Source organism: Xenopus laevis, chromosome 9_10L (genome assembly GCF_017654675.1).
Source record: "Xenopus laevis strain J_2021 chromosome 9_10L, Xenopus_laevis_v10.1, whole genome shotgun sequence".
In the NCBI taxonomy this organism is placed as follows: Eukaryota; Metazoa; Chordata; class Amphibia; order Anura; family Pipidae; genus Xenopus; species Xenopus laevis.
In genome coordinates this window covers 134,190,103-134,200,087 of record NC_054387.1, presented here as the reverse complement: position 1 = coordinate 134,200,087, position 9,985 = coordinate 134,190,103, and the positions used below count along the sequence as shown (strand labels likewise).

General features: G+C 42.4%; 2 protein-coding genes across 2 annotated transcripts in view; one reads left to right on the top strand and one right to left on the bottom strand.

The window, feature by feature from the left end:
* Window positions 1-520: 520 nt before the first annotated feature.
* On the bottom strand, window positions 521-3,954 carry LOC108703775 (zinc finger protein OZF). Its single transcript, XM_018240083.2, has 3 exons — window positions 3,900-3,954; window positions 3,714-3,765; window positions 521-2,484 (listed from the first exon to the last, which is right to left on the bottom strand). Exons 1-3 carry the CDS (start codon window positions 3,930-3,932, stop codon window positions 911-913), a joined length of 1,659 nt encoding a protein of 552 aa, XP_018095572.2. The 5' UTR covers window positions 3,933-3,954; the 3' UTR covers window positions 521-910.
* Window positions 3,955-6,053: 2,099 nt separating this feature from the next.
* LOC108703757 (oocyte zinc finger protein XlCOF8.4-like) overlaps window positions 6,054-9,985 on the top strand; it is a 30,321-nt gene continuing 26,389 nt past the window's right edge. The window contains exons 1-3 of the mRNA XM_018240054.2: window positions 6,054-6,099; window positions 6,234-6,312; window positions 6,933-8,487. Coding sequence (XP_018095543.2) covers window positions 6,067-6,099; window positions 6,234-6,312; window positions 6,933-8,487 — 1,667 coding nt within the window. The 5' untranslated portion in view covers window positions 6,054-6,066. The remainder of the gene's footprint in view (window positions 6,100-6,233; window positions 6,313-6,932; window positions 8,488-9,985) is intronic.

The window sequence follows — 9,985 nt, the reverse complement described above, 5'->3', positions numbered from 1 at the left end:
TCACTTGGCGAATTAACGCTAGCGCAACTTCGCAAACTTACGCTACCCCTGTGCGCAACTTCGGATTTTAGTGAATTTGCAGAGCGCTGGCGAAACTACGCATGGCGAAGTGCAGCGAATTTGCGCCTGGCGCAACTACGATTCTTAGGGAATTTGCCCCCTGGTCGTCCTCTCACAGCCACCTTCTCTTCGCACCATCCGCATCCACTGCCACCTCTCGTCTCAAACCCTTCTATCTTGCTGCTCCTTATTTCTGGACTTCCATCCCTGAATTCCTCCGTAAGGAATCCTCTCTCAATCCCTTCAAGAAAAAACAGAGTCTACCTTTTGGATCACTAGACCATTAGCCTAGTCCTGTGCCTACTGACTATGTCTTACCTTGTGCACTTTTTCATCTCCAATTTGTTCCTGTATGTTAGCCTCTCATCCACTTAGACTGTAAGCTCTATGGGGCAGGAACCTCCTTACCACTATCTTACCACATAGCACTTAAGCTCTTTGTCCTATGATTCTGTATATATTTATTATGTGATTTGTCTTCCCTGTGTATACTTTTATATATATTGTACATTTATGCACTGTACAGTGCTGTGGCTCTTTAACAGCACTTTACAAATAGTTATACATACATACAGACTGAACCCAACAACTCAATAATTTCAACTGTAGCAACTCAATCTACTAACTGTTTTATCACTTCTTACTGATCACACAACTCAATTATTTCATGCTGATCAATTCTCGTAACTCACTCATTCTTTTACTTATTTGACCTTACATTCCCCTGGAACATGAAGAATCCTTCCAAAATTATAAGTTATATTTAAATAAACTGGCATGCTATTATTTAAGTGTATTGCAGAATAACTCTTCTAGTAAATGGACTGGCACCACAAAAATTCTTTAAATTTCACTGATGAATTTTTTGGTGTACGTTGAGCTGTGAGCGATATCTAAAGCACTCTCCGCACTGAGTACAGGCAAATGGTTTCTCCCCTGTGTGAATTCGGCTATGCACATTAAGAAGTGAGCGGCGTGTGAAGCATTTGCCACATTCTGCACAAGTAAATAAATTCTCTCTTGTGTGGATTCTGCGATGAAAATTAAGATCTGAGAGATAGGCAAAAGATTTCCCACAGTCGGAACAAGTTAACTGCTTTCCTCCGGTGTGAATTGTTTCATGAAGTTTAAGGTGCGAGCGATGTATGAAGCATTTCCCACATTCGGAACAAGAAAACGGCATATCTCCAGCGTGAATTCTAAGATGTATAAGAAGATTTGACCGATGTTTAAAACATTTCCCACACACAGAACAAGAGAATGTTTTCTCTTCCGAGTGGATTCTGACATGTACTTTCAGGGCTGAGCTCTGTGAAAAACCTTTGCCACATTCAGAGCAAGTAAATGGTTTCTCTCCTGAGTGACTTCTGCCGTGCACTTTGAGCTGAGAGGCTAACGCAAAACATTTCCCACATTCAGAACAAGAAAAAGGCTTCTCTCCTGTGTGGATTCGGCAATGTACCTTGAGCTGCGAGTGAAGAATAAAACTTTTTCCACATTCAGAGCAAGAAAATGGTTTCTCTCCCGTGTGAAGTCTGGTATGCGCAGTCAGCTGTGTGTGGCGTGTAAAACATTTACCACACTGGGTACAAGAGAATGGCTTCTCTCCTGTGTGAGTTCTCTTATGTCGCTCAAGATGTGCGACACGTTTAAAACATTTCCCACAGTCAGAGCAAGAAAAAGGTTTTGCCCCTGTGTGAGCTCTCTGATGCCGAGCAAGACTGCTCTTAGTACTGAAATCTTTATTGCACTCTCTGCAGTTATAGGTCACCTGTAATGTTTCTCTTGATAGCTCAGAGGTATGCAAGGATTTATTGTGAAACTCAGCCATATATGTGCTATTTCTATCTAGCAAGCTGCAACCCATGAGAGAAGTAGATGCATGCACTCCCTTTATCTGTTCTGTACCTGAATTATTGCTGTCTTCTGATTGGTTTTCTTCTTCCCATGTAACCGACTCCACCTTTATACCATTTAATATATAATTATCTGCCAAGCTGTTATTCAGGCTGTATTCCATGATAGGAGTGTGTGTATCTGTTCCCTGTATCTGTTCTGTAAGTGGATTAATGCTGCAATCTGATTGGTTACTCTCTTCGCATGAAGTTGGCTCGTCTTTAACAGCTACTGATATATAATTATCTGCCAAGCTGTCATTCAGGCTGTATCCAGTGATAAGAGTTGGTGCATCTGTTCCCTGTATCTGTTCTGTAAGTAGATTAATGCTGCAGTCTGGGTGGTCTTCCCCTTCACATAAGGCGGACTCTTCCTTAAGAGCATTCTCTGGTGGGGACTGTTCAGCCCAAGAAGTGTTTGTGAGATTTTTGTCTTCACAAAAAAAGGAATCTTCAGCCAAACTACAGCTTGTGTCATCTTTAGAAAAGAACCTTGATTGCAGATTAACTTTATCTCTGCATTCCCGTTCTACCAAAGAAAGAAGCATGGAAAATCATCCTGATGGAGTTATTCCCCCTGGCTTTACTGGTTTGATACATTTACACTTTGTCATTTTTAACAGAGAAATATTCATTTGTCAGTATATAATGTAACAGAATAAGAAAGTGTCCATTCAGACTTGCAGATTTATAGTGGCGTGTATATGTGGAGAGCATTTACATTAGTATTTGTAGCAAACAACATTAGAGATGCAGCATTTTTAACTAAACTGAGAATACACATATTCAGTGAAATAGCTGTATAGATGCTGTTATGTCAAAAACATCCACACAGCCCTTCTAGAAATCAGTGGGAACACTGCCTAGCTCTGAAATGCCCCTGAAACCAATGTCAGCATAAGAACTATTTTTCTGGATCAGTTGATTGATTGATTGTTTAAAATCATATATCTGTATTCACCCATATTAAAAAACACACAGCATGTTCCGCCTGACGCGTTTCCACACTAAATCAGAGGGTGAAAAAAACAGTATCTAGAGTGTCCATATATAAAGGTTCAAAACACAGCTATTGGATCATTCATTATTTTTTATGTTCTTTTGATTTTTTTGCTATCATTTTGTTTTTTTTGTATATTTAGTTTTTTTTCTGTTCTCTTGAATATAAAATTATGTATTATGAATGTATTACGAATGCCCATTATTAGGTACTTTTGACAATATTTGTTATTCCCCAACAGAAGGCGCTGTGTTATGTACATATATATCGTTACCACTGTTACGACTCGGGTGCCTGCAAACAGGATATGGAGATATACACAGGCGATCGTGGCACTCTCAGGATTTAGTATTTCATCTGCAGGATTCTTTCAGGAGTAGAGACACAATCAAAAATGTTTGTGTCTCTATTCATGACGAAGATCCATGTGAGGGATCGCAACGTTGATATAAATAAAATCCTGTTGATTAAATACTAAATCCTGAAAGTGCTCCGATCATCTTTGTATGTATATATGTATATATATGTATATATATATATATATATATATATATATATATATATATATTTTTTTTTTTTTTTTTTTATTTATTTATTTTTTTTAATTTATATATTCATATTGAATTGTTATGCACACAGCCAAGATAGTTGAATTTGATCTCTAGAGGGATACATCATGCTAGTATTGTTACTAGGAGGCCCTTTTACTGGTTATGTTAATTAAGTATAGATTATAATGACATGCCAACATTACTCACCCAGTGAAGGGGATTGGCGATTATTCTTCTTCTTTCCTATATAGTCCCACTCCTGTAAAGAAAAATAGATGGAAACATGATGAGTCCTTATGGCAACCTGTCACACACAATGTTCCAGTCATCCCCCAGCCAGAGAAAGGGATTATCATCCACTGTTACTAAACAATAAGGGGCCGCTGTACCCACCTCTCCAGTCAGCAGCTGGATGATGTTGGACATGAGTTCCAGGATCTTCTTGTCATTCTTGTTATTTTCCTTCTGTATGACGGAGCCAGGGGCATGCAGGGCCCCCCCATCATCTGACTTCTTCCTAGGGATGTAGTGCTAAATATTGAAAGGAAGAGAGAATGGTGTTTGAGCTGCAGAGAGACCCCCTTTGTACAGACAGACAGTCTCTTGTCAGTGTGCCAGTCACAGTGCCCCTCACCTCTCCAGTCAGCAGATAGATCATCTCCAGTGTCAGATTCACCATTCTCTCCTTCTTCCCCCGCTCCTCCTCCTCCTCATTTTTATCCTTCTTCTTCCCCTTCATCCCTGTGTCACTCGCTTCCTCCCACATTCCCATTGGCTCCTTGTGGGAGGGACTGAGCTGGAAGTGACCCTGGAATTAAGCACTTACACATTTCTATAAAGTGTTTATCCAATCAATACCCCTGAAGTAAATGAAAGGGTCACATCTATATATTGTCCTATAAAATGTCTGTACAATCTGGTCCCTGTAGGAAAGTTATTTCCAATAAGTTTACGAAGAGATTTGCTATTCTGGGTGCAGTTATAGAAGCAGAATATAAGTGTGACGTGAGATTAAGGACTAATCATACAAATGAGAGTTGTTCCAGTTTTCAGACTCCAGTTAAAGGCAGCAGCAGTAACAGACAAGTCCTGGAAGTCACACACAAGTCATTATAAGGCTCCAGTGTCTGAGCTGATGTTACAGACATTGTATAGGTGATCAATGAAGGCAGAGAAACCTCACAAGCAGCAGCAGACTGAGATCCTCTGTTCGGTTTAATGTACAATCAGTATTTGGCCCAAACCTCACATTATACATTTCTTTTGTGTAACAATAAACCCTCCCCAACAATAAAGCACAAAGATTGTGAGGCCATAACTGGCACCAGCAAAGCCCAGAAGCTAAACACCTACCCAGGAACAACCCGAGGCCCCTCAGTCCTTCCCGCGCACTGGTTACAGCACCGAGTAACGGCAAAATCCCCGGTAGCTGCTCTCAATACTTTGCCTGGCACCGCTGCTCTTAATCCCATTGGCTACCCAAATAGCTCCAAAGCGCAGGCGCACTACGATCTTTTGTCCAGGCTTGCTTTGCATTGGTCAGCATCCTTAGCCGAGATTGTTTCCATGGCAATCCGTGAGCCAATATGAGCGAGCCAAGGCATCATGTGGCGTTTCTGAGGGATTCCAGGCATCCTATTTGAGCTGGCAGATAGACTCCGACTGTCCAATAGGAACTGGTTCCGTGCGCACGCGTAAAAGAGTGATCGGTGGTCCGCACGGTTTGACGGAAACCTTTCAGGAGCGACACCTTCGCCTTTTGCTTCCTACACACACGTGGCCAATAGCTGTAGCGCTATCAGTTCCCTATCGTAACGTTAGTGTAAGTGTGACATATACAAGTACGGAGCTCTCTTCAGTTATCTGTACCGCCCTCTTGCTAGTGGGTTAGGGTGTGTGCACTAACTCTCTCATCAAGTCTAGTTGCATGCGCACTATTGGCTATTTGGCCAGAATTAAGTTTTTGTTCCTTCACGGCTACAGACCTTGTCACAGCTCTTGTCCTGGGGAACAGCAGCAGGTCAGTAAGGGACAGACTATCAGGTTTGGTTGGCAGGACACACTGTGTGGATAAAAGAGAAAAGTCACTCTCTCGCCTCTCCATTATCCCCTTCTGTGTCTGTCCCAATAGCTTTATGTTATTTGTTGTTGATTTTTTATATTTCCTTCTGTTTTGATTGGTGCTTCCAGCTCAGTCCCTCCCACAAGGAGCCAATGGGAATGTGGGAGGAAGCGAGTGACACAGGGATGAAGGGGAAGAAGAAGGATAAAAATGAGGAGGAGGAGGAGCGGGGGAAGAAGGAGAGAATGGTGAATCTGACACTGGAGATGATCTATCTGCTGACTGGAGAGGTGAGGGGCACTGTGACTGGCACACTGACAAGAGACTGTCTGTCTGTACAAAGGGGGTCTCTCTGCAGCTCAAACACCATTCTCTCTTCCTTTCAATATTTAGCACTACATCCCTAGGAAGAAGTCAGATGATGGGGGGGCCCTGCATGCCCCTGGCTCCGTCATACAGAAGGAAAATAACAAGAATGACAAGAAGATCCTGGAACTCATGTCCAACATCATCCAGCTGCTGACTGGAGAGGTGGGTACAGCGGCCCCTTATTGTTTAGTAACAGTGGATGATAATCCCTTTCTCTGGCTGGGGGATGACTGGAACATTGTGTGTGACAGGTTGCCATAAGGAATGATCATGTTTCCATCTATTTTTCCTTGCAGGAGTGGCAGTATAAAAAAAGAAACAAGGACATTAACATGGAAGGGATAAAGAACAATCCCCAGCAGCTCTGCCCACCGGGTGAGTACTTTTTTGTAGGGCATAACATTTTGAGAATCTGTAGTGTTCTCCCCAGGGGCTTTTAGGCAGGCTCTCTGCCCGGCATTTCCTCTAAGCTGCCAGCAGTTAAAATGAAATAACCAATTGCAGTAAATCTGTCTTTTTAATTAGCCTGGTCGTTGGTAGTGTCTGACGCTCAGTTCTTACGTTGCACCCCCCTCACCTGCTTGCCAAGATAAGTTAGTTTGTTTCAGCTCTCAGCTGAAACTTGCCAAGATGGTCCCCTTTCCCCTGCATCTTGTACTGACTGAGTAGCACTTCCCAAGGTTAGGTGTCCACCGTTGTCTCCTGTTCTCCTTCACCTGACAAACAGCCTTTGGCCAGCTGCAAACAACAGACGAGATGTCTCTCTCAGTCAGTCACTGACTCCTTCTAAAAACAAATGCTCTGTAAAGCTATAAATGTAATGATATTGCTACTTTTTATTCCTCATCTTGTATTCAGGCTTTCCTATTCATATTCCAGTCTCTTATTCAAATTACTGCATGGTTGCTAAGGTAATCTGGCCCCTAGCAACCAGATTGCTGATACTACAAACTGTAGAGCTTCTGCATTACTTTCTTATCTTGTATCTTTAACAGAAAATAATATGAGCAAAGTATTGGTTGAAGAAAATGTTTTTACTGCAAATGGAGATCTCAAAATTGCTTACATTTCCCCATTCAAATGTCCCCCACCAGCCAATGGGATCAAAGAGGAGGCGGCTTCATGTGATAGGAGGAACCAATCAGATTGCAGCATTAATCCACTTACAGAACAGATACAGGGAACAGATACACCTACTCCTATCATGGGATGCAGCCTGAATAACAGCTTGGCAGCTAATTATATATTAAATGGTATTAATGAGCAGTCAGCTTCATATGAAGAGGGAAACCAATCAGATTGCAGCATGAATCCACTTACAGAACAGATAAAGGGAACAGATACATCTTCTCCTATCATGGGATGCAGCCTGAATAACAACCCAACAACTAATTATGTATCACATGGCATTAAACAGGAACCAGTGTCGTATCAAGAAAAAAATGTGTCTGATTTCAGAATTATTACCGTTTCAGAAAAAACTGCTATCGTTGACCACAGCTTGGCAGCAAATTACATATCAAATGTTATTAAAAAGGCACCTGCTTCATTTGAACGGGGAAACCATCCAGATTATAATATTATTACAGTTACAGAACAGAAACACGGAACAGACACACCTTCTCCTAGCATGCGGTTCAGCCCAAATAACGACTCAGCAGTTAATTATATACCAAATGGTATAAAAGAAGCATCAGCTTTATGTGAAGGGAGAAACCACCCTGATTACAATGTTGTTATGGTTACAGAAAATATAGAAGGAACAGATACCCCTAATCCTATTATCAGAAACCACCCGAATAACAGATTTTCAGAAATGATGTGGGACGAAAATATGACAAACTTGAATAAAGACACAAGTATGTCTTATGAAAGAGAACATGTCCTAAAGGAGCACTATAACTGCACGGAATGTCTCAAAGGTTTTCCTAGAAATGAGGATCTTATTAAACATCTGGAAAGTCACACAGGAGAGCAGCCGTGTATTTGTTCAGAGTGTGGGATCTGCTTCGCCCATGCCTCAGATCTCCGTAAACATCAGAAGACTCACACGGGAGACAAACCCATTATATGTTTGGAATGTGGGAAATGTTTTACTCGTCGCTGGTATCTCAGCGTGCATCAAAAAATTCACACCGGGGAAAAGCCGCACTCTTGCTCTGAATGTGGGAAGTGTTTTTCACGTCGCTCACATCTGACACTTCATCAGTTAATTCACACAGGGGAAAAAACATTCAGTTGCTCCGACTGTGGTAAATGTTTTGCCCGTCGCTCGCGCCTCACCGTCCACCAGAGAATTCACACCGGGGAGAAGCCGTACTCTTGTTCTGTATGCGGGAAATCCTTCAGAGAACGCTCGGACCTCAGCGTGCATCTGAAAGTTCACACGGGGGAAAAGCCATACTTTTGTTCAGATTGCGGAAAATGCTTTACACGTCGAACCAATCTAGCAGAGCACCAGAGAATTCACACCGGAGAAAGAACCTTCTCTTGTTCTGTGTGTGGGAAATGGTTTACACGCCAGTCCCGCCTTATTTCACACGAAAAAATCCACAGATGAAAAGTTTCATATGTTCACTATAGTGTCTGACCCCCAACTTGCTTTTGTAGGAAACAATTATAAATATAAAAGCCTATATAGTTTTTAATATGAAAAAAAAAAACTGCTTTGTATTCTATTTTTAGTACAGGGTTTGAAAGAAAAATATAACTAAAATAAATCAATTTCATATGTGCAAAGGTTTTTGTTCTGATTTATTTTGTTCTTTCTTTACATTTGGGGAGGGAGTAACCAAGCTGCATCCTACTCAAATAGTAGAGCATTGCTGGAGAAATGCACAATGTTGGGCTACACAGCAGCAACTGATTCAGTAGTAGAAACAGTGTTGCACAACAGACTTATTATTGAGTTATTTCATAGGTGATAAGCTGGCTGCTTGTACTGCAATTTTTGGGGGAATTAGCTAATGGTAGGCAGGTAAGCAGAGGATCTAAAGCATAAAGACAGGGACACAAACTTCTTCAGAGAAACAAAGCTGTTTATTTTCCAGCTTTTAAATGACAGTTACTTAATCATACACAGGGGTGAGCATTGCAACATACAAACAGGGATACTGTCATGAGAAATGAATCAGTTAATAGTGCTGCTCCAGCAGAATTCTGCACTGAAATCCATTTCTCAAAAGAGCAAACAGATTTTTTTATATTCAATTTTGAAATCTGACATGGGGCTAGACATTTTGTCAATTTCCCAACTGCCCCAAGTCATGTGACTTGTGCTCTGATAAACTTCAATCACTCTTTACTGCTGTACTGCAAGTTGGAGTGATATCAACCCCTCCCTTTTCTCCCCCAGCAGCCAAACAACAGAACAATGGGAAGGTAACCAGATAACAGCTCCCTAACACAAGATAGCAGCTGCCTGGTAGATCTAAGAACAACACTCAATAGTAAAATCCCATGTCCCACTGAGACACATTCAGTTACATTGTGTAACGATCGCCGCCCGGAGCAGGCCCAGGAGCTCCGGGCGGCGCGTCCATCTTCGCCGGCGTCGCTCCCAAAATGGCGGCGCCCATGGCCGCCACGTGGGTAGCGGCGCCGGGCGATGACGTCAGCACGCCGACGTCGGCGCAAGAGCGTCAATGACGTCAGAATGGCGCCAAATTTGAAAATAAAAACTCCAACTAGAGGCCAGAATGGCGCCCAAGAATAGGATTACTTTCCTGAAGCATATCCTGGGTTCCCTGTGTGCCTTATTGCCTAATATTGTTCCTGCCTTGTATCCTGACCCTTTGCCTGGACTTTGGACTTTGATTGTATTCTGCCTGCCTGTGAACTCTTGCCTGATCCTGACTATTCTCCGTTTAACCCTTTGGATACCGCGACCTTGTTCCCTCAAGAGGGCTTCCTCCTTGATCCAGACAACCTCCCTGGAGGGAGCTCCCGGCTCCCTGACATTATTCTTGGGCCATGGATCCTTCTGAGGAAGCCACACCTCATGTCGGACGAGCGCTCCGCGGACTGGCATCCCGCATGGAGGACTACG

Coding starts and splice junctions, on each gene's coding strand:
- LOC108703775 (XM_018240083.2), bottom strand. CDS start 3,932: ATGTCCAACATCATCCAGCTGCTGACTGGAGAG. Junction 3,766..3,899: donor TCCAGCTGCTGACTGGAGAG/GTGGGTACAGCG, acceptor TTTTCTTTACAG/GAGTGGGACTATATAGGAAA. Junction 2,485..3,713: donor TCGCCAATCCCCTTCACTGG/GTGAGTAATGTT, acceptor TTTCTTTGGTAG/AACGGGAATGCAGAGATAAA.